This window comes from Nilaparvata lugens, chromosome 4 (genome assembly GCF_014356525.2).
Source record: "Nilaparvata lugens isolate BPH chromosome 4, ASM1435652v1, whole genome shotgun sequence".
NCBI lineage: Eukaryota > Metazoa > Arthropoda > Insecta > Hemiptera > Delphacidae > Nilaparvata > Nilaparvata lugens.
This window is the reverse complement of record NC_052507.1, coordinates 23,614,427-23,638,787: the sequence shown is the minus strand read 5'-3', so window position 1 is coordinate 23,638,787 and position 24,361 is coordinate 23,614,427. Positions and strand designations below refer to the sequence as shown.

Genomic DNA, 24,361 nt, shown 5'->3' with positions numbered 1-24,361 from the left:
GCTCATAATATTTTCAATGTATAATTATGGAGAATAATTTCAAGTAGCCTACCTACAGAATCCCATATTGAACACATCAGTACCTAACGGTTTATTCCAGTTATTACATAAATTGAGAAGAGCCGTGTACCTTTCACCTTGAAATTTTACACAGTTTGGATACAAAAAACGCTCGATTTTCATATGTAAAAACTACAGTATAATGCTCTTCAAATTTAGAAGTTTTGAAATGAGGAACCATATCTCAAATCCTCATTAATCATCAAATCGATAGAATTCGAATGAATTGAAACTTACGTTTTATTTGGCCAGTCGATACCAGCAGGCGGTCAGACGGTGTGGTGCAACCTGGAGAGGAAGTCGAAAGTGAAGCGCCAAGGCCTCGTCAAAGTGAAGGTATCGTTCAGCTCCGAGAAGAATTCGCACGTCGCTGCTCAGGAACACAGGCATCTTCTCAGGATATTATTACTTCATGAACTGGAACAAAACAAGGTAAATTAAGTATAAATGTGTTATATTGTAAGTATAGCGATAAAAGTACAGTACATTGGATTATACACTCTTCAACACATATGAAAAGTGACAGAGAAGATCTTTCCTTTGAATCAGCTTATAATTTGTCTTTCGGGAGCATAGAATACGGATTTTTTCTAAATCATGATGGAATGTTCTTACTATGTGGAAGCATGCCAGTTGAAAATGGAAAATTGTGCATGAATGTCATGATTACAATAGATACAATGGTTACCATGGGATATCTACTCAAGCCATCTTTTCTCTGTGATATGAAATATTAATACATGAGATTCAATAGGATATATTCAGGGTAAAAATGAACAAATACTGAAGAGGAAGATAGGAAAAATAGGGAAAGGTTAAAAATATTTATACACAAGGAAGAGTGTTCAAATTTCCTTAAACTGAGTTCAAATGAATAGAAAACGCCTAGAAACGACATTTCATCCATTGTCAAACAAATCCATCATCAATAGATTTAAATTACCAATGTATGCTGGTTCTAGGTATAGGAGATTCAACTTTACTTCATAGAATTTACCTTTCACGTTATTCTAGATAGAACAAATAAAACAAATGATGAGGTTATTCAGAGTCGAAGAGACACTACTAAATAATGTATTTTCCTGTGTTCTAGATATACATTAATTAAGATATATAAATTCAGTTTTCAAAAACTAAATTACCGTTATAAATTATGAATTAATCAAATTAATATTTATCATGTTCTGAATAATTTCGAAATATTGTTTTGTTGAATCAACTTTTATTAATCTAATCACAGGACTGCAGTTACTGAATATGTGTTGGTTTCAACACGAAACTGCAGTCCTGTAATTAGATTAATAAAAGTGGTTATGACAACTGGAACAGTGTTTTCCGATTATGGAGAGGATCTACTCATCAAATTATGTATTCAACTATTCTGAATAATTATTTGTGTTTTTTTTTGAGAGGATCCAAATAATCAAATGTATTCAACTATTCTGAATAATATTTTTTTTTGATAGGATCCAAATCATCAAATGAACTCAGCTATTCTGAATAGTTTTTTTTCATTTTGGGAGAGGATCCACATCATCAATATGTATCTATTTATTTTATTTATTTATTTATAATTTTTACAGAGTAGCACTGATTGGGAGAGAAAAACTAAGGGTATTTCTTGTACTATTTCTATCCCAAATTTAGATAACATTTTAAAAGTCCAAAATAGGGTTATGGTTTCACTTTTCTAAAATTTAGTCCATTTTCACTAAAAAATCAACGAAAACTAAGAATTTTAAATTTTGATGGTTGAAAACAGAATACAAAACAAAAATATCACACTCAAATCACAATTAATTGGAACATTTTTTGCGTAATTTGACAAAATTTAGAGCCAGAAAAAACACAACTCATTGTAATTGTATTCAACTATTCTGAATCATTATTTGTGTTTGTTGATTTTTGGAGAGGATTCACATCATCAATATGTTCAACTCTTTTTAATTATTATTTGTGTTTGTTTGTTGACAGACTGAAGCGTTCAAGTGGAAGGGTGAGTTCAGCAGGCCGGCCGCCACTCTGGTGCGTCAGCACTTGGCGCAGAGTGGCCTGGGAGCGACAGACGACGCTCTGGCTCAGTGGGTGGAGTTCGCCACTGTACATACCACCCATCCGCTCTCCTTCCACCTGTTTGCCGATCTGGTGCGCAGACTGCTGCAGCCCATCAACACCGGTCTGCTCTCTGACGAAGAGGTCAGAGCCTACCTATTCACTATTCATTCACAAAAACAAATAATCAAGACGATGATTTGGAAAGAATCAACAGGATTAGCCCAGAATGCTATGGTGATAATAGTGATTGATGAACACTAACTAATTCACTCCTCGTCTTCCAACTAAATTCCGCTAAGCAAGAGCTTCATTAGTGTGAGAGCATTTATGATGAAGAATGAAAAAAACTTTTCAAAATTTAAGACTAAAGAATGAAGTAGAATAGAGTTGTTGGAAATATCATGGAAGATTTCTAAACATAGTAAACGTACACTTTCTTGTTTAGGGCTAGTTTTATTTACATAAAAATTAAAAAATGAAGTATGCCTACCCTTTTTTACGTTTTTTTTATTTTTTACAACTTATTTCGACTTTGGTTATTCTCAATGTGAATGGAAATTAACAGATCATTTTGGAAATTATCAGCCAGTTATTGTGGCTCAGATAAACGATTATGTAGATAAAACTACAATGGAATAACATTAAAAATAAAAAATATAATTATACTTCGTTCTATTTGCATATTTGTCACTTGAAATTCGCACCACTCAAAGAAATTTCAATGAAATTGTTGCATGAATGGACTCCATCTCCATTCATTGTTTATTACTTGAAACGTTGACCGTTGCCCTTTTGTTGCAGATTAAATTATTCTGGGATGGAGCCAAGAAGCTGTTGCCATCTTGTTTCAATAGTATTAAGAAAATAAGAAAACTTACTCCTGGAGAAACGTCAACAACTCTTCATCTTCAGTCTCTCCTTACGTAAGAGCTTATTCTTTAGATTTGAGAAAAACTTTAATGAAATTGAATAGTTTTCAATAATTATTATTGTATTTCTCTATCTCCACATTTTCTCTTTTGAAAATTAACTGTTATAATACTTGTTGTTCAAAGATACATTCTATTATTATTTAATTAATCATTTCCTTTTATTTTTGGTTTTATACAGACACTCTTTCTCTCTTCATTCTTTCTTCTTTTTTTCTATTTTAATCTATTATTATTGACTCTATTTTTTTAATGATTATTCTTATAATCAATTATTATTGTTTACGATTACTTCAGTGTTTATTTGTATTATTTTATATCAAGTGTATATTTCTTTCATTTTTCCATCTTCTTGTATTATTTTCAAATTGTATAATGTGTTGAAAATATTGTATTGTGTGAAGGAGGCAAAATGGGTTTCATCCTGTTGTCTTCATTAATAAAAGTTATTATTATTATTGTTCCATTTTCTGAATAGACTATTCACTGAATCAATACATAGAACATCAAAAACTATTGATGAAGGTTAAGTTGAATGGTTGAGAATGGATTTCCAATATTCACCAATGGATCAGAAAATTACTAATTTATTGAAATGAAAGAGGAGTCGATATGAGGAATATAATAAGAAAAATTAATTCAACAATTTAATCAATTAGTATTGATTTGATGTAATATTATCTTTTAATAGAAAAAATATTATAGTTTTGGCCTAATATTTTATTAAAACTGTTAACGTTGCTTATTCAGGTTTCAATACGTGGTTGAACACAACAAGCCAACAGAGGACTCAGATGAAGCCCGCTTGAAGCATCTTATCAAAGTTATTCAAGTGGTCAGGACTGATCTACAGAGAGCTATAGACTTCTATGATAAGCTGTTTGGGCAGTAAGTATGAACAATACAACTTTTCAACATTTATTTCCTTCCCAATTTTTTACTTGCACACATAGAACCTATGTGTGACACATATTAGAAAATACCTAATATTTTATTCGTATGCCACGTATCACCTAATTGATTAAATAGTTATTCAAGTCATTGTTTATTATTTTCTATATTTTAATAAATTGACGATTGTTTCCTGATATTTTTCCAAATATTATTCATATCGTACCTAATCGAATTTGCTGGGTTCATTATAAATTACTGAATACAATATTTCGACTGATTGGTACTCTTTCTTTTGTGGATTATTTATTGAATTGAATGTTCTTAATTTTTACCTGATTATAAAAATATAATTTATTATTTCATGCTTAATCAATTCACTCACTTTCACTCAGCCAGAATGTTGACCGGATATATTTTATTTCATATACTCATTATTACTAGATTTTGCAATATATTGACAATTGAAGTGAGATTTTTGTGAGGCAGAATTATTCAAGGGTTCAATGATCGTTCAGGTTGATGTAAGGGAATCTCAATTTTTATTGGAATATTTCAATTTCATCCAGAGCTTACTGCTGGAAATGGACGTTAAACTATCAATACGAAGTAGCTAAATCTGATAGGTATATGTTAAAAATATTAAAAACTGATTTTTATTGTATTTTCTTTGATGAAACAAGATATAATCCTATCATACAAATATTTTCATCACCTTACAATAAACCTGCTAACAACAATAAATAAGCACCACTGGATTACTCAACTGTAGGCTATAGCATGTTATTATTTTGAAAATATACCAATATTCTTATTTTCTTTATATTTTTCATTTCAAGTCTTTTTATTTTCTGAATATTCCAGAATCATGCTGCTTCCGTATTCCAGAACCCTTTATATTATTTATGATAACAGGGTGAGTTATAATTTATGTGTTCATTTTATCATATTAATCCACAAAATATAAATATTCTGCATAGAAGTTCGCTGTTTTTTCATTCAAATAATTGTATACTCTAGCTCTAGACACACTTTCAAAGCCAAGAGGCTTTTATTGAAATAGGCTACTTTCCATTAGGCGAGCCTATAGCACACTGATGGAGATTCCTTGTTGGCATATGGTTGATTAAAAAGATAAAAACAATTAAATCTGAGAGGATTAAGTAGATTTGCAGAATATAAATAATTATCTTCAAAATCCTCTGTTTTCTGTACGGTACCTTATGTTTTGTTTGCCGATTCGATTATTCAAACAGATTTTATTACTTTTAAAAATCAAACTATCACTATACAATTTAAAAATTACTTTAATTGGGTAGGTAGTTCATCAAAGAATTATAATTTATCCAAATTATTATAATAATTATCAACTTTCGAATACTCTTGATCCATTACATATACGAATACACTTAATACATAGTTATTTATACATAAACTTGATATTACATAAACTTGAAAGTTTCAATGCCAAATAATAATGTGTGGTGATTTCAATATTCAGTTATTTCAATTATATTCAGCTTCAATATTTCTGTTGAAAGTTTCAAGTTTATGTATCTGTGATAGTATCATTACATAGTATCAGTAATAGTTCCAAACTTGAAACTTTCAAGTTTATGTAGAATACTCTTGATTTATTGATGGTTCTGATGAGAAATATAGTAATGGCTTCTGTATTCATAAAAAATAAAATACCGTAATCTTCTTTTGAATTTTGAATCTTTTAGCAATTTAATGTTCATCAAATTGTTCATGACCACCACCAACTAGTTGCGAATTTGAGTTCTTGTATCTATTCAATCTTATTGTCTGTTACAGGTTTCCGAGTTGACTGAGCCTGTAGTGACTGATCTGTGTATGTCTCTCAAGCCAATCAAGTACAACGAAAATGATGTACCCATCAAAGACGAGACCAGTGACAGTATACTGCTCGCTATTGGCACAACGCTTTTCGAGCTCTACCTTGGCCTTCGAAGGTTTGCTGTGTGAGTAAATCGATATTAAAAAGTATTTCAATTGTAAAATTAGTATTGTTGTAAGAGATATTTGTATGGAAATTTCTCTCCAGATCTAGAAGAAGCTTCAACTTTCAGTGGATTCTGATGATCATTGAAACTTCAACGATTTAATAAGCATCCCTAACTCAGCTATTCAGACCTACCGGTACTTATAATCAATTAAACAAATCTAGCCTGTAGTATTTGAAATAAAAGCGATGCAACATCGTTAACGTTTGGGAATATTCAGACAGAAAAATGAAAATACAATATTATATCTAAATTCAATTTATTTATACCTAATAAATAAATTTTATTAATTGGAAACTGAATTTAATATATATTGCATTACATGCAATCAAAATTAATAAACTTTTAATTGCAGGATTAATTTGTAATTGTCTGCAATAAGACAAGTTCAACAACTGAATTGTACAGTAAGCTTGCACAATAATTGTACAGTATATTATGGTAACAGGATTTTTTTTCAAGTAACCCACTGGGCTGGTTCCACAGGCACACTGAAATATCTACCTACTGATTCTCAACCTAGAATAGAAAGGCTAAGACGGCTTGGTTGACGAATACACCAATACATTGATACATACGCCAATACATAATCTATAAAGAATAAAAACCAAAATATACTACTCATTCACTTATGGTAGCCTACTCATAGATTTAAAAGATGACTTACAGCTTGGCTGATGAGCACATTGATCTAAGTCTACATTGTCTCAGATGACACAGAGAGGTTTTCCATTCTGTATTCGACACAATCTCGACAACCTTAAAACCTTATTGATTTTTAATCTTTCTACTTGTGGAAATAGTAGCCAAATAGTAATAATTTGCTATTATTTTGTAGGCTAGCACAAGGCCTGTGCCCCGCTGACTTGGAGGGTCTGCACACACAAAAATGCCATCTGTGGTTCCACAGAGGAGTGGCCCAGTGGCTGGACATCGCAGTCTACAAAGCCATGAAGCGCATTGCCAAGGCGGTCGAACTCGACCAGCTACAGCCTATCGATGCCAATGTACAGTACTCGTCGTCTCCAATTGATACACTCACAATTTTCAATCAGGTAAGAAAATTGAAAATTACAAACGATCAGTTGAAATCGAAAAAATTTGGTGTTTCGTTAGGTTCACATTAATGAACTTACTTGACTTTTTGGTTATGTAGTTGAATTTACGAAAAATATATCTGTATTGAAGCGTGAATAGACTAAGATTTGTAAAATAGTATTAGCCTATAAAAAGTGAATTCTTCATCGTACACTTTGAGGGGTTTTGACTGTCGAAATCAATAAAATACTTTTAAGAAAATTAGATCATAATGTGTCTATGACATAATTTTTATAAAAAACTAATTTTGGGTCAATTTAAACAATATACAATCAAACTTGAAAAATTACAATTATGTAACTGAATAATTAGTTCTTTTTGCTCCGTCAAAAAGAACTAACCATTTACACAGAGCTTCAGCCTATTGATGAACCTATAACCGTTCCACATAGCCTATGTTACGAGTCCAATCAGTTGAAAATACAATCAGGAGAGCTGATCATTTTAGCAAAGCCACAACTGTCAAAAAAGAATGAATTTTAATATTGAAGAATTGTGAAATCTAATCGATTATGAAAAGATGAGGTTCTGATAATTCATTTATTTTTCAGATCAAAGTTTTTTGGCAGCAGTTGGCTTGGCCAGATGTGGAAGGCTCTTACACGTTTGTGGCGAAAATAATGGATGTGAGTATTGTCAACATAATTATTTGAAAAGTTGAATTGAAATCGACTAATATATGCTAGATTCATATTCTTCGTGAAAAAGCTTTCAGTATTCACTACTGAATTAATATTGGAAATATTTTTAAATTGAGAGTAGCCTATTGCATGATGATGGAATGATATATAAATTTTAGCAAGAATGTATTCTATTGGATTCGGTGAACTCCATTGATAGTATATAACGTTATGATTCCATTCACTTGAAAGGTTTATTTTATAGATTTGAAACACCTTCCTGATTATACATTGGAATGTCTTTCAAATTATTCAGATTTATATGATTTACAGTGATATTTTAATTTTAAACTTCGTTGGAATAAATTAGAATTTTAAATAGCATAGGTGTTATAAAAAAATATTCAGCTTAATAACTTGAAAACGATGAACAAAATATATAATGTACAGAACATGATAATTTATGAATCTCAATAAATATTTTTTATTGTTCCAGGATATATGCAGATGTTGTGTGTACTATGCCGACATCATGAGTAAGAAAGTCGACAACATGGGAGAAACTGAAACTGTCTATGAGAAGAAATTCGAAGTTACCAATGAGGTGAGGAAATTTTTCCAATCTTACTCATATCAGTCTATTAAGTTTACATATCTATAAATAATAAAGGAAAGAACTGGCTTATACATTTACGGGATAGGAAATTGACGAATGACGCATCAACACGTCTGAAATACTGGGCTAAAATTTTTACAAATCTATTATTAATTCATCGAGGAAAATTATAGGCCTATTCTAGATTTTCAGTAGGTCGAGTTTTCAGTTTGCAAAACTTTCGACCTTTGCGGAGCACGGGTTATCTGCTAGTACATAATAAAGAATGTGAGGTGATGAATTAATAGTGACAAAGTTGAGGATGAAACCAATGACCAGAGCAGTGAAAGCTTAGCAGAGTTAAACGCTTTTACTAGAATATAACGATTCTGAAAATGCAAGTTTGAGTTCTATGATACGAGTTACATTGGGAAAAAATCAGCTTTTGAAAACTTTAGCAATTGCAATGCGTTTGAAATGTAGCTCCAGAACTGTTTCATAATGGAATAGTTAAAATATATGGTTAAATTAGGAATGTACCTACAATAATAATTATTGTAGGTACAAAAATTATTTTTGAATTAATAGTATAAATGACAAGGTTTTATTTTTTGCAGTGGTGCTATGCTATCAACAACATTGACTATGTAAGACTGTCGATAAAATCCTTTATGAACGACTTGGGAGTGGATGAAATAATCAAACAATTGGCAGTTTTCCGTAGTCCAAATGCAGCTGAGCATTGCAGAGAAACTCTACAGTTAGTGATTGACAATGCCATTGACACTGTCAAAAACAAAATTCTTGATCTTCTCGAAGTGGTTGCAGTGAAGGTGAGTACGGTATATTATGAGTTTATAAAATTAATATAATTTTTCAACATCAGAATTTTTATCAAACATCTGATTATAGCATAAAAACCAAACAGATTTCTCTGTTTGAGAAAATAAATATTTTCCTATCTGTAGTGAAAATAGGTATTTCAAGAGAATAAATATGTTTATAGCTGTAGTACAAATGAACCCTTGAAGCCCTGAGTACAAATAGTAAACTACAAAACAAAAGTGGCGCAGCCCAAGATTACGAGTCTTGCTCCTTATGAACGGTGTGTAATTCTTTATCTCAATTCAACTTAATTATAGGATGGAGACGCATGTTTATTCTTTCTGGTTTCATATTATTAATAAGAAACATATTTTGCTACATATAACATTCTCAAAAGGGGGTTTATCTGTAACTTCCTGAAAACTCAAAAATAAAGTTCCATAAATACTGGAATATACCTATATCTAAAGTTGATGAAAATAATTCATTTTTTACATTTTCAGATGACACCATCAATCAGTAGGTTTTTGGTGGAAGGAGCCGAACTTCTGAACCAAGAAAATAACTCAGTTGACCGCCTCATGATGTATTTGGATAACAGTCTTTGCACACTGCATTCGCAACTCAATCCAGAGAACTTTGAACGTATTTTGTCAATTATTTGGACAAAGCTTGCACAAATTATGTACAATCTTGTAGAATCTAGTCTGGAGGTAAGTCATGCAAAGATGCAAAAAGTATTTTGTAAATGGGCTAAATTTATTATTATTTATTCACAATGCAAATGACACTAATGTACTAACATTGGCAGATAAAATAATAAGGTAGTCCTTGTGCTATTTTTCTTCCAAATTTATAGGTGACAAAGTCCAAGATAAGGTTAGAATATTCCACGTGTACAATTTTTATAAAATTTGAGTCCAAAATAAACATGAAAGCTATAAATTTTGAATTTAGATGGCTTGAATTAATAAATTGATTGGAAATGTTCCTCTCAATTACCACTTGTAATGAATAATATTGAGTTATTAAAGAAAATTTGGAACCATTGAAGAAACACAAACTTGTAAACACTAAAGCTCCTGAAGTAGAGTTTGATATTGGTCACTTATCAATATTAACCCTTCAGATACACAATATATTGTATAAGCATGGAAGTTACTTGTATTTGGATTTGAATTAGATATGAAATTCTATGGGCTTATAATACTTATTCTAAGATGATGGGCTTCTAAGTTAAACCATAGAAAAAAGATAACATCTTTATCATATTTTCATATTTTATGGTGGAACTTGAAGTGGCCCCGAGTTTTCACAGAGCCCAGTGGACTCATTTTAAGGGCGTCCAGTGAATGTGTTCTTCGAGTGTTCCAAATAAATGCTGCTCTTCCTGTTGTACCGTATCTATTGTTGTCAGTACTTATTGTATTCTGTATGTTTGGATTATTTAAGCTGTGTTATAATACATAAATGCTGCTATCCGTGTTGTGTTCTGTAAGTTGAATTCTGTATTTTGTATTACGAATTACGGATCATGTAGGCTACACCGTATTTTCATGTTATAATGACGAGCTTATACATTTTGTAAAATGTTCTGGCAAACTAAGAAAAAACGAGCTTTCCAGAACATAAACAGCTTCAAAACATTATAACTGGCAGCTGAGTTACAATTAGAAAGACTTACATGACGTTTCAGGGCAATAGGGCTAAGTTTTTGAATAACTAGAAGAAAATTTCAGTGCAGCGCTCACCCGTCGACCAACGTAGGGTAATTTGGTATTACAAATGAATTAATAACCGTAGTAAATCGATAACTGAAATCGAAAATTGCTGAATTGCACTTTGCTACTTGCAGAAACGTCGGCCGCCATCGTTCTTCGCCAACCTGCACGAGATGCTGAAGATGATGGTGAGGGACATCTTCCGCGCGGACTCGGGTCCGACGGCGTCGCTACTCGCCAACTCGGAGGTGATGGCCAACATCGAACAGCTGTTGGTGCTGCAAGGCATGGAGACGTGGCAGTTGATCCACCAGTGCCATCTGGAGCGACACAACGAGCAACAGGAGTTGATCGGCGCCACTGCCCCCCTCGGCATGCTCACTGTTCGCATGCAGTTTGTGCACGATCTGTTGCGCATCGAGATAATGAACGCCAGGAATCTACGTCCTATGGACGATAATGGTCAGTGGCCATGTTTAACTACTAGATAATATTAGTATGGCTGCTTTTATTGGTGGGGAGGGGGAGACCCTGACAAAAGTGACCCTTGCCTGAGTATAAAATTAAGGCTGTCGTTAAGCCTCAAGACTGTTATTTATAAATTATCATTCAGATTCTCACATATGACAGCCCAATCAAATCAAAATAGGCCTAGTTCTTCATTCATCATTGCATTCATACAACATAAATAATGGCATGATAAAATAAGAGAATAATATACAATAATCAGTTGAGAAGTTCTTGAAATGAGTAGGTAACTGGCTAATTGAAATCGAATATCTTTTCAACTCGTTCTTCAAATCCGCACAATCCTTCTCTCTGATATAAATTTATAACTGGTTGAAGGATTTAGCTCTTATTCAGGTGGACGTTTTCAAAGAATTGTCTTATGTGTTGCTGAAGTGCATAAGCTGAAGACCAATACAGTGAAAATATTATTCATGAGTAAACATGAGTTCAGATGGGACTGCTTCCATTCAGCCCGGCCAAGCGAGTATGACTAGTCCAATTACAACCGATAAAAATAATATTCTCACTGTACCGGACACGTTAACTGATACTGATAAGTGATAATCCGATTTTTCATAACTTTCAGAAAAGTAGCACTGGCTCAAGGGCCTCAAGCACAGAACGGTTACAGTGATGGAGCATTCTCCACTGCCAGTTTCATTTCATATCATCAGTATTCTTATAAATAACATCAATCTTAATTTCTCAACCAATTCTAGCAGTAATTCTAAGTAAATATCACCATATAGAGGGTTTGGGGAATAAATTTTATCTGTAGCAGACGATACATGCGTATGGCTCTACCTTGAATATCCTGTAATGCAATCATATTATACACACATTAGAAGTTTATACGTATGTGAGTCAGAGAAACCTATTATTTTGAAAAGCTCCCAAACGATGGGTTGGGCGGTTAAATTAATAGAAGGGGTCACATAAAGGTCAGTTCACCAAATTTGTACCCTCATTTAGTCATTAGTTTCCATAATTGTCTGGTTCAGAGAGTAGTGGACCTTTGTCGTTGAGAGTGTCTTTTCATGAGTTCGCTCACTTGATAGTATCAACATGCCCTCTGCACTTGCTTTGAAATTCCTTATCACAACCCGTTCCCTATCAAAATTCAATGCTGTGATGGTTAACATACCGGTAACATTTATTCCTGGATTTTGAAAATATCGCCCAACTCAAAAATGGACATCAACTGACCTTCAGAACTCCAAAACATATTGAGAGAGGGTAATTTTTGCGTTCTGCCCGGCGTTCGGCTCGCAAAAACAAGCTAGGAGGGAACAAGTGTTCTGGGAGGGTATGTAGTCATCCTTAATTAAGTCTCATAAACATAAACATGTGAGGATTGATGTGTGTTTATGGCAAAAGAAGGAACCGCAGCAGTGTGTGGATAAGGCTCAATGATTTTGTTACAGCATTTCATCTCTTTCAAAAAACATAGCCTATACAGAAGTTTCCTGTTGTTCATAATAACATATTTCCACAGTAGGATAATATTGTATTGATGAAAAATGAATTATTACAGTAAAATTCAGATAATGTAATTTGACAGCATTTATTGTTGAAGAATGGTCAACAATTTCCAACAAACAGTTAAATAATATAATTATGTTGAATAGTAATGCATTTTTTATGAAAAATTACGGTAACAGACTTTCAGAAAATCCATAGTTTTTTTGTCAAACATTACCCTTGAAATCGTAGTGTCTCAAATATTCATTTTCTAATAGCCGCCTCCCTAAATCACCCAAAAATAATCTATTTGGTGCGACTATTCATGAGTGTTCCTTTTATTCATCACAAAAAATGTTAATATAGGCCTACCTCATTGCTACGGCATAGGTCTGATCTCGTCGTACCGAATTTCAAACAACATGCGACAGCCAGACTAACGATATAATTTTGATTTTTTTAGGTTTATGTGATCCTTACGTCAAAGTACATGTAATTCCTGAAGAGAAGTTTACTGGTATCACAAGGCCAAGGACAAAAACACACAAGAAAACCTTGTTTCCGCTGTTTGACGAAATATTCTCCATGTAAGTAGTCTATACCTCTAATATTATTGATAGTAGAAGTTTCAATTGATTCAAACTTAAATTCTAAAACTCACTTCACATTTCATCCTGAACAGTATGATGAAACCTTCAGAACGAACGATCCTTTCAACAGTGTCTGAGGTACAAGCTACAAGTAATTTCAATATGACAAGCTGACAGAATCACTCGCAAATAAGACCAGCAGGCTCACTTTGCTTACCTACAGTTTTTCATTTTAATTTGCTTTCTTTTGAAAAATAGAGTCATTAGAGACTCAGTCTCTCTATTCAATCACCGGTTGATTTGAACTGAGTAGCATAGATGGTTGCTGAAACCACTGTCTATTTCAATCAGACTGGATAAAAACATTATCTCTAACAAAGAATATATATTATATATTAATATATTATTATGAGAATTATTGTTGCTGCAAATGCAGGTGGTCAACTAAATGCAGAATTTAGAATGAAGCTGCATTTGTACTGCACAGACGCTCTCACTTGTGACTGCCCATCTATTGAAAAAGTATATGGGTGTAATAATAGATGAATGTTTGAGGTGAAGTCCACACATAACTTTCCATTGCGATAAACTAAAATATGCAAACTATAAATTTTACAAAATTAATAACATTTTTAACTTGGAAAGTCTTAGGATGATATACTATGCTTTTGTACAGTCTTTAATTCAATATGGTTTAGTTGTATGGGGTGGAGGAGCCTATGACACTCACCTCCTTAATTTATTTTTTAATTAAAAAGTACATAATTTAAGACAATTTAAAAAAAAAACCTAGGCTATATTTAAGTGAATCCCTCTTTGTTGAATTTAATGTAATGACAATAAGGCAACTTTATTTCAAAAGGCTTCTTAAACATATTGTTAAAAACTAAGACACTTTTATCAGAACTGATAAACTGTTTTATAACTTAAGACCTGACACATCTTTGAAATATATTATCCACGATTCAAAGTTGAGCTTTCTAAGAAGACAGATCATGTATATGAGCACTAGATTTATAAATATTTTACCATTTGATTTTGAATTAAAAGTCCGAGATAGAATGATTTATACTTGGATTAAGGAGAGGTTCTTTTATTCACTGGGAGCGGAATGATGGTAGTGTCAATTTGATTGTTTTTTTTTCTCATTTAATTTTGTTTTTCATTCGTTTTTAAGCTATCTATGTATTTACTCGTTTATTATTTTTAGTTGATTTAGGCAAGATGTTTTTTATTTTGCTAGTGGCGCCTAAAAAATTACACTTTTATCTTAGGTTTTCATGATTAGTCAAGTTCTATTCTATGTTATTTCTTAGTTTAAGATATTGTATTTTTGTTAGACTTGTCTATTTCAAATTTTTGTAATGTATGACATTTTTGGCAAATAAATTTCGAATTTAAAATTTAAAATTGTAGTATTTCAGTTTAGATCTTTGAAATTTTAGATATAAAACACCAAGCGAATTTACAAAATATTCAGATCTAACACTTTCATGTCCAAATGAACTTGAAAAATCTGGAAAAAAATAATTGAGAACGCAATGAAAAACTGGCCAAAATAAGCTCTATTGAAGTGCAGAAGTTTCTGAAAGCCTTTGAATAACTTAATTAAAACGCAAAACAAAAATATGAGGAATATTTTCAGCCTACTAGACACTTTTCAGTGTGATTTGTCCTCTCAACACAGAATTTGAACACCTCAGCTGAATCTGTGTAACACATTCTGTTAATTATTTATTTTTTCCATTGCTTAGAGCAGGGGGTTGGGGTGTGGACAATTTATATGTTCCCCTAAGTATCCCAAACAGAGCTGCGGGGTCAAAAATTGTTTCGATTATTTTCCTCTTTACTTTATTTTGAGCATTCATTGCGCGAATTAAATGGAGTTAAAAAACTGATAATTTTGTGAGCTTCCAGTCCTCTTTGTTATTTTATTTTTGTATAATAGCTAAAAAATTAAATAATAATAGTTTTAAATTATATTATCTCCATTTTATAACTATTTTATTTATTAATACATCTTGAGGACTGCAGGAGGGAGTGTAAGACAAGTCTGGTCCATATTTAAAAGCCTCAACATTTGATACACACATAAATAGACTACAATTATTGATCACAGTTCAAGTGAGTATAAGTAGGTAGTAAAAATGTAGCTTGAATCACTTGATTGCAAAAGCATTTCCAGACTTGGTTTGATAAATAATTATTATTGAATAATTTGCAGCCAGCTGAGCCGTGAACAGAGAGAGATGAAGGACGCGATGGTACATTTCTTAATAAAGGACCAAGACTTCCTGGGCGTGTCGAGTGACTTTGTTGCGGAAGCGTACTTTCCGTTCTCCGGAATTCCGGCCACCACAATGGAGACTAGGCTGGATGAGATGACTCAGATACATTTGAAACTTACCAAACCTTCCAGGATGGGTGAGTTTAAACAGTAATTCGTTATTTATCATTTTAGAACTAGAAACTATCATTTTGAAAATAATGAGATATTGTCAATTGATTTTAGCTTCATTTCCCATTTCAAGAACCAGTTATCTTGATTACAATAATTTTTTTATGAATAGTAAATTGAGCAGTCCAGAGAAATACAAAAAATATTGGAATTTCAAATATAGGTAAATGGAAGGAATTATTGAGTCAGCTACCAGAACCTTATTATTATTGATAAAAATGTTGTTATTCAAATACTTTATGTATTTTGTGTGTACATATTGAACACAATACAAATTGAAAAAAAAAACAGTTTCATTATTGTCACATCCATATTTATTTGACTTTCACAGTAGACTGAAGTTTCGTGTTGAAACCAACACATCTTCAGCTGTAGATGTGTTGGTTTCAACACGAAACTGGAGTAATTTATAAAAGTCAAATAAATGTGGATATGAGAAAAATAAAACTGTGTTTTCCAATTACGGAAAAATTCCAGAATATCAATATTCTTATTCAACAAATTTTAAAAATACAAATTGTTAATTTAAAAAACATTAAAAGAGCACAGTATAGATGTGTGAACCTTTCAAAGATAAGACATGATCCTTGAATATTATTTCTAAGGTAGAACTACACTAAATACTGATATTCAAATAGGTACCAAACCTATTATTTTAGAATGTATATTTAATAATCAATGCCTCAGTATTGTTACCGCCAACCAGTTGCGCAAGTAACCGCTACGAGCGCTGCCTCTAGTTCCTACAGAGCTATTTGAACTGTCGTTCACCAAGGAACCGTTCTTTGAAGGAGTCGTTCTCGAATCATCGTTCACTCAGTTCTCAGTGCAAAGTCGATCCCGCTTCCTGCAACCGCAACGTATCGTGTCGTTCCCGCTCCAAGTTAGATTCATGTCGTTTCTCTACAAGATTAATCCGCTCCAAGAGTTTTACTACTGTGATACCGCTTCAATATCAACCTGAGACTTATTATTGTTGAGTATAATTCATAAAGACAGTATAGAACTAAGCAAGTTATTATGCTCCCGCCTAGTAGTGAGATTCCCGCCTTCGTATGAAAGACTTTGTTTTACACCGCCTTGTTGTATTGAACTTGATTTATGTGTTTGAGTAATTCATTTGATCAACTTATTGTTGGTCTGGTCCTCCAATTATTAATAAAAGTGTATTCGTTTCAATTTGTATTCACTCAGTCCAACCTGGCTCCACCAGTACAAGCTACTAAGTAATTTGTTATTGCACCCACCTCGGTGGCCGTAACAAGTATGTTTCCTTCCCTTATTATTTTCTTGACACTGTTTCTATCAAAAGTCTTTGGTATGAATACTGCAATCCATAGAATTTGAAAATGAGATACATGAAAGACGTGATCACGTATTACTAAATAATATAAGATAAGCCTTGCTATTAATAAACCACAGCGATTCGTATTCGGCAACCATTTCAAGCATTTAGGCTCAACCATGGGTTTAAAATTGTCCCGCTCCCGTCGCCGTCATGCGAATTACAAGGCAGTAGTATGCACAAGGTCTTAACCGTAAAAATGTACTCCAGAATCCTCTTTTGTTCTTCATGGTTTTGTAAATAACTTTCACTGAGACAATTTTGTGTTTTCAGACTCACCGGCCATGAAAACTCTGGATCACAGACAAGGAGAAAAACTGGCCAAGGATTTTATAAAAAAACAGAAGATCAAGGCAAATACAAAATCCCATGTAACGAATGGCAATCACTGATTAGCAATATCTTGCTAAAGCTTCCTAAAATTGACCCATACCATATAATGTGTAATAAATATATTATTGAATGTGATACAGTATTCCAAAATAGTGTGTTTGAATTCTAAATGTTAGAACTTCGATGACGAAGACGTTGTAATAAAAACGTCGTTAACGATGACTATGGAGAATAATTATATTTTGTGTAATATTAGATTTAGGCATTTGTTGAACTCAATAAAAACTGTTTTTAATTATATATTCTATTTGTGTAATCTTTATTTCATTGTCTCTCTTCTGTTTAGGGCTACTTGTAATAAAAATAGAAATACAAATCTCAGCACCCTTTCAATTGAAAATGGCATGAATGTCCGAAACATGTTGTGATAAAATAATTCAAAATGGGTACTGAGATTTGTATTTCTATTTATCTTTATTTCATTCCTCACTCCAATTGTTTGACATAAAAAATCTTATTCAAGTGAAACCGGAGTGGTTGTGACAATCCAAGTGTTTGTCGCATTAAATTGTTTGTGACAATCCAAAACTTATCGCATTAAACAAGATTAAGACAATGAGATTAACCGGAGATCAAGATGAACAAAACAACATGTAAAATGCTTGATGTGAGCATATAAGAATCATAATAGAATATTTTTAAAATTAGAAATTGAAAACTATTTACTCACTGTTTAGTAGTGCTTAAAATGTTTTCACTCATTACAAAGGTCTATACTACAGATATTCGTGCCATTAATCAGTGAGCAAATAATTATTTCTATTTCCAAGTTTCAAAAATATTATATTATATTGGTCAGTAATGTGTATGAAAAGTCAGCAAAAATCAACACCAGAATGAAGAATGCTCAATCATTATTTCAATTGGTTCCTGAGATTTCGCTTCATTATCAAAACCATAAAAACTATTCAGAAGTGAGCCAGTCAGCTAGTAAGTAATGTGTATATTTTACTGAAAATATTTTTTTAAACAAACTCAAGTTTCAATGTTCAAGGCATCATCGTCAATTGAGCATTGGAACCTGTATTTTGTATAAATTAATATACAGTAGAACCGAATAGACGACATTTTATTATGGATACATTCTAAAACATCTGTAAATAAAGTGCTCAATCTATATTGAAGAAAGGCTGTTCATAGTTTTTTTCGGTAGGGTACCTTGCAAATAAAAAAATTCTTGCAAATTTGGACTTTTTTATGAGAACTCTCAAGATTTCTGTTTTCTTTTTAGTAATTTGCACCATGCCCTAGTCCAAATGACTTGACCATTCCTCCTATTGGCACTCTTTCTCTTATTGCTTTTTATCCAATATGTTTATAAAAATATATCCGCTAATAATGTCATAAAAATAAAAACTGTAAGGGGCGGGGATGAGCTCTTGTAATTTTTAGAGACATGTTATATCTATTCAGTCTAAGAATGACTAGTTTCGTTTTGGAAAAAAATCACAATAAACTTTTTTCATCATTCAATCCAGTTTTTCTGCCATCTCAGCCAAGCTGAAAAATGGTTGCATAATATTATGTAGTCGCTGAATTCCAAAAAGAGTCTTGTCCACTTTTCAAAATTTTTGGCAAATGACTAAAAGCGTTTAAATTGATTAATTTTATTATTTTATGGCAAAATTTGTCACCAATATGATGTACCAGCATCATTGTATTGTCTAAAACACAGTTATTGGTTAATAGATAGATGGAAAATTAGATTTTAATCAAAATAAGTTGGACAAGACTTGGTATGGAACAGTTCAATGGACAAGACTCCATTTGGAACAGCAAGTCATGGACAAGACTTATTATTATGGAACCAATGGAGATTGATGAAAAAAGTCAGGATGAAAGTTATGCAGCAGAAAAATTTATTTTTACTATTTTTTATACATTTTTACTATTTTTGTCATTTATTGTAATATTATGTGTTCAGAGAACCTTTGAAATTTTTAATATTTTCTCAGGTTTATAATAGAAAATAAAATAGTTTAATAATGCTAGTCAAGAAATTAATAAAAAGTCAAACATCAAATAACATTAAAAATTAAGAAAGATGTCCTGAGTACAAAAAGGTTGTTAAACATTGAAAGAAATGTCAACCATAGGCTCATCTTCCTCAGGTTCATCACTATCATTTTCATATTGTCTAAACAGCACTTCCTTGTACCACTGGAGGTCAGGACGGTTTATCCACTCAGCACCAAAGTGCTTGGTTAATAAAGATTTCACATCCTTCAACTTGGCTGGGTTAACTCTAACCCCTAAAGGAAGATTGCAATTTTAAATGTATTTGCAAAGATTTTTGAGAGGATCCTGTACAAGCAAATATTTTCATATGTACAACCCAGGATTGTTCAATCCCAACACGGTTTCCTCCCTGGTCGTTCAACGGTAACGAACCTTCTAGAGTTTGTTGACAAGGTGTCGAGGGTTTTGGATGCTGGGGGTCGTGTTGATGTGATATATACGGACTTCTCTAAGGCCTTTGATACTTTGGATCACGGTATTCTGCTCGATAGAATGGAGTGTCTCGGGTTTGATGAGGGTGCTTTGGTCTTTTTGAGGAGTTACCTTTCAAATAGAGTTCAATTTGTTTGCTTCAATCATTGTCAATCCGAGCCCTACTGTTGCACTTCAGGGGTACCACAGGGTTCCAATCTTGGTCCTTTGTTGTTTTTGTTATATGTGAATGGCCTTCCTAGTGTGCTGAATAGCTCGGAGTGCCTCATGTTTGCAGATGATACCAAAATATTTAGACAGATTAGGTCTGTTGATGACTGTTCGTTGCTTCAAAAAGATATTGATGCACTGCAGAAGTGGTGTTTGGAATCAAGACTCACGCTGAATGTGGCAAAATGTAAGGTGGTATCGTTTACCAGACAGAGGGAACCTTTCCATTATAACTACAATATTGGTAATATTTTGTTGGACCATTCGCAAGAGTATAGGGATCTGGGAGTGATTATGGATGCTCATATGGATTTTGATAAGCACATTGAACACCTGTTATCAAAGTGCAATCAGATGATGGGCTTTGTTTTTAGAACATGCTCAAGCTTCGAGAGGTGGGAGCCCATTTTATACTTGTTCAAGTCTTTGATTCGAAGCCAGCTTGAGTATGCAGCGCCGGTCTGGAGTCCTTATCAGATCACCTATGTAATAAAACTTGAGAGAATGCAAAATAAATTTCTAAGATTCCTCTTCTTCAAAAAATTCGGGCATTCCTGTGAGAGGGGTTTTCCTACACGTCGATTAAGATCATTGTTTGAAGTTGATGCTCTTAAGCTCAGGAGAGAGGTATCATCTTTGATTCTTTTCCGTAAGATACTAATGAATGAGGTTGATTCTTCTTATCTCCTGGGAAGAATTGGATTCGCCGTGCCCACTCTCAGGCGAAGATGGCATTCCCTATTCGCGGTACAGAGGTGTAGGACATTTAATGCATATTTTTCCCCCCTCAACCACATGCCAAGATTGTTGAATGGACTTGGCTGTGGGGTGGACGTGTTTTCTGATGGCCCATTAAGTTTCAAGCACACAATAACGATGCTTCTGAGAGAGAATCAGAATAACTGAATTTTTAATCAGCAGCCATAATTTTCGCTGATATTTCTATCATTGTTAAATATGTCACTCTTTAAATATTATTTTTTCTTTACTTGCACATTCAAACTCATTTTATTCTTACTTTCCCCTTATTTTCAAAGTTTTTTGCTGGCAGTTATCATTATCGCCCTCATCCTATCATTCATATGAGACTGCATGCTCTCTCATCATCTTTATTGAAAGCACCTCTCCTTCATCACTTCATATATTCATTTTCACCATCACTTTCACCATCAACTCTATCAAGGAATATTTAAGAAGTAGTTTTCTAAGTATTATTTTCTTTCTTTTCAAACGTTAGTTTTAGTATCTTTTTTTTGTTTTGATTGAATTGTATACTGTACTTATTGTTGTGTTAAGGAAACATTTTTGGGTCATTACCTGTTGTTTCCGATGTGATATTGTGAATAAATAAATAAATAAATAAAGATCAGCAGGAGTGATATTCCTAGCTGTTACTCTCGCCCGAGTAACACTTCTTGGGACACCGATTTCAACACGGTAATTGAGTTCGCCTTGAATCAAAGCATCACCTCTTGTTGATTTTGTGATAATCATTCGCTTTGACTCCTTAAAACGAAAGTGCCACTGGGATGTGGGTTTCAAGACAGTTTTACTTGCGGTTTTCCAATCCCTCACATTAAAGTCTCCTATTTGTATTACAGTACCCACCCTAGAATAAATTTCCAAATATTCATCAGGTGAAATAATAGTATCTTATTTCTAAATTATCTTTCTATGCGACCAAATATCATATCAGGCGGAATATAGGAGTGCCCTGCCACTGGAAAGTGATAGTATTTATATATAATATTTTTCGTACATGGTCCGGTGCTTCTTTTAATAACTAATTCATTGCCATTCCGACCATAGTGGTATTTTTATTTTGTCCACCTGCTCCATCTGCCATCAGCTTTACTGTGTGAATACCTGTTAAGTCACAATTTTGGAGTTGATTATGAACTGCCGATACAATTTCGTTTGAACCTTTACTTCTTACATCTTCGGTCCAAGTATAGGTGAATGTATTTGAACAATTTTGTTTCATTTTTGAGGATCCCACACAAATTGTAAAATTGTAGTTATAAAGCTGTCGACTATAATATGCTGACTGGTCAGGGACTTTGGGGAGTACCATATTCTTTTGGCAATCACATGACATTGTGAGTTCCCCTTCATTTTCTTCTTTTAAAATTTGGTAAAATGCCCTTGCTCGAAGTTTGTGAATGCGTTGCTGTGTAATTAAGTTTTGCTTCTCGTGATTATTGTCACAAACCTTGATTTTCTCCTTCAGCTCTATGCATTTAGAGCATGCATCAGTCGAAGGAGTTCCAAATCCAATGTTATATTCGGTCAAAAAAATATTTCTGAAATAGTCGTACTTCACCCGCAAAAGATGGTCATCAATACTGTTATACATACGCCATAGCTTTTTAATATTCAAATCACTACACAGATATTGTCTTTTCGATTTATCCCTACAATAGTGGGACTCTACAGGAACCAGATTCTCAATGAACTGTTTTACAGCCTTTTTCTTTCCAGCAAATTTCATTGATTTAGTGTCTCCACCACGCATATAGGTGGCAGTCCCGTTTTGAAGTGATTCTTACAAATGAATCTTGGTTTTTGACACACACAAGATACTCATAAACATTTTCTGACATACCTGTACTAAAGAAGATCCATTGAACAATGGACATCTTTTGTCATGAACAAAGAACATTAGCAACTGTTTATCACTGCTTATCGACAGTGATAGGTCATATAAATTAATATAAATCTATTATAGTCCAGGCAATCAATGCTCAAAAAAGGGTATAGAGGGAAATGTTTGGAAGAAAATTTTTGACCCGGCAGTTCTGTTGAGGGAGTAAGGAAGTAAACATATCAAAAGTCCCCACCCCTCCCCCCTGTGTTAAGGGAGTGGGGGTGGTTCAAAGGTACCATTTTTTGGTCTGACATAACTAACCATTCAAAAATGAAGCTTAATAAATTCTCTACACTTTTTGTTGAGTGGAATATTGTGATATTCCCAACAGTTCCCGAGATATTCGCTCTTGAAGGTGTTTAATTGTTAAAATGACAAGTTTTTATCCAATGTTTTGCTCTTTCAGGGCTTATAACTCTCCAACAATGCATCGTAAAAACTGATGCTTATAGTAGGTTTGTGGAGCATTGAATTCTCTTTGAAATTATGTATTATTTCACTATTTCAAGTTTTCCTTTCATTGTTATAGCAGCTTCAATGTAGGGGGTGAAATCATTGCTGCAACAATTGTCAACTCAGCGGTTCCACACCTTCAACAGAGGGGATAAAGATGCGCACTTTTGCTATGTTCACCTACTAACTAGTCCAAATTAAACTGCAAAGTCAAAAATTGTGTCACAGACACCCCCTTCCAATGTCATTGTTAAACGATCAATTGTTGCAGCAATGAAAATTTCACCCCTATATAAGCTCATAATCAGCATTGATTTTTCCCATCGAATTTTAAAAAAATATATGAGCATATATTGAAAAAAATTGGAGGCAAACGTGTTTTTTCAAAAATGTCACACCTTCAAGAGCGGATATCTAGAAAACTAGAGGAGATATAGAAAAAGTTGTGCGGTAAATATTGTAGGAAATTATGTAAGCTTCAATTTTTTATATAACAGTTAATATCGGGGACCGAGCTTCGCTCTGGAGTACAAAAGCATAATAAATTCATTACGAAAGAAGAAATTATAATAACATTCATAACATTCATACAGAAATGTTATATCTAATCACAGTAAATTGAGATTAATTCCCAGAGGAATGCAAAAATTTCCCTCAAAAAGGACCAGTTGCACAAAAGCCGGTTAAATTTTAATCCTGATTAACTTCACGTGAACCAAATCAGAGAAGACCATTTCAAAAAGATGGATCTACTGAAATTAATCAGGATTGAAAATAGCCCGGCTTTTTTTGCAACCGGCACTAAGTACCTGATTGAATGATTACAAAAGTTCGACAGCTGAGTCATAATTTTGACACAGTCCCACACACATGAGCTCGCTCACTCACTTCCATCACCAACAGACGACGAAATAATTATCAGCTGTTTTCCCAAGGATGAATAATAATTATCCTTTTAATGTCCTTCAGCGAGTTTTTCCAGGGATAAGACCTAGTGCAATCGAATCTTTATATTATAAACC

At 33.1% G+C, this 24,361-nt stretch overlaps 1 protein-coding gene across 1 annotated transcript in view; it reads left to right on the top strand.

The window, feature by feature from the left end:
* The window catches only part of LOC111047207 (protein unc-13 homolog 4B), a 75,254-nt gene extending 57,433 nt beyond the window's left edge, over positions 1-17,821 (top strand). Inside the window, exons 10-24 of the mRNA XM_039425713.1 lie at positions 313-492; positions 2,035-2,256; positions 2,917-3,038; positions 3,780-3,932; positions 4,800-4,851; positions 5,754-5,920; positions 6,801-7,017; positions 7,612-7,686; positions 8,177-8,284; positions 8,893-9,108; positions 9,604-9,813; positions 10,956-11,283; positions 13,256-13,379; positions 15,607-15,806; positions 17,459-17,821. Of these exons, the coding sequence (XP_039281647.1) occupies positions 313-492; positions 2,035-2,256; positions 2,917-3,038; positions 3,780-3,932; positions 4,800-4,851; positions 5,754-5,920; positions 6,801-7,017; positions 7,612-7,686; positions 8,177-8,284; positions 8,893-9,108; positions 9,604-9,813; positions 10,956-11,283; positions 13,256-13,379; positions 15,607-15,806; positions 17,459-17,577 (2,493 nt within the window). The 3' untranslated portion in view covers positions 17,578-17,821. The remainder of the gene's footprint in view (positions 1-312; positions 493-2,034; positions 2,257-2,916; positions 3,039-3,779; positions 3,933-4,799; positions 4,852-5,753; positions 5,921-6,800; positions 7,018-7,611; positions 7,687-8,176; positions 8,285-8,892; positions 9,109-9,603; positions 9,814-10,955; positions 11,284-13,255; positions 13,380-15,606; positions 15,807-17,458) is intronic.
* Positions 17,822-24,361: the final 6,540 nt, after the last annotated feature.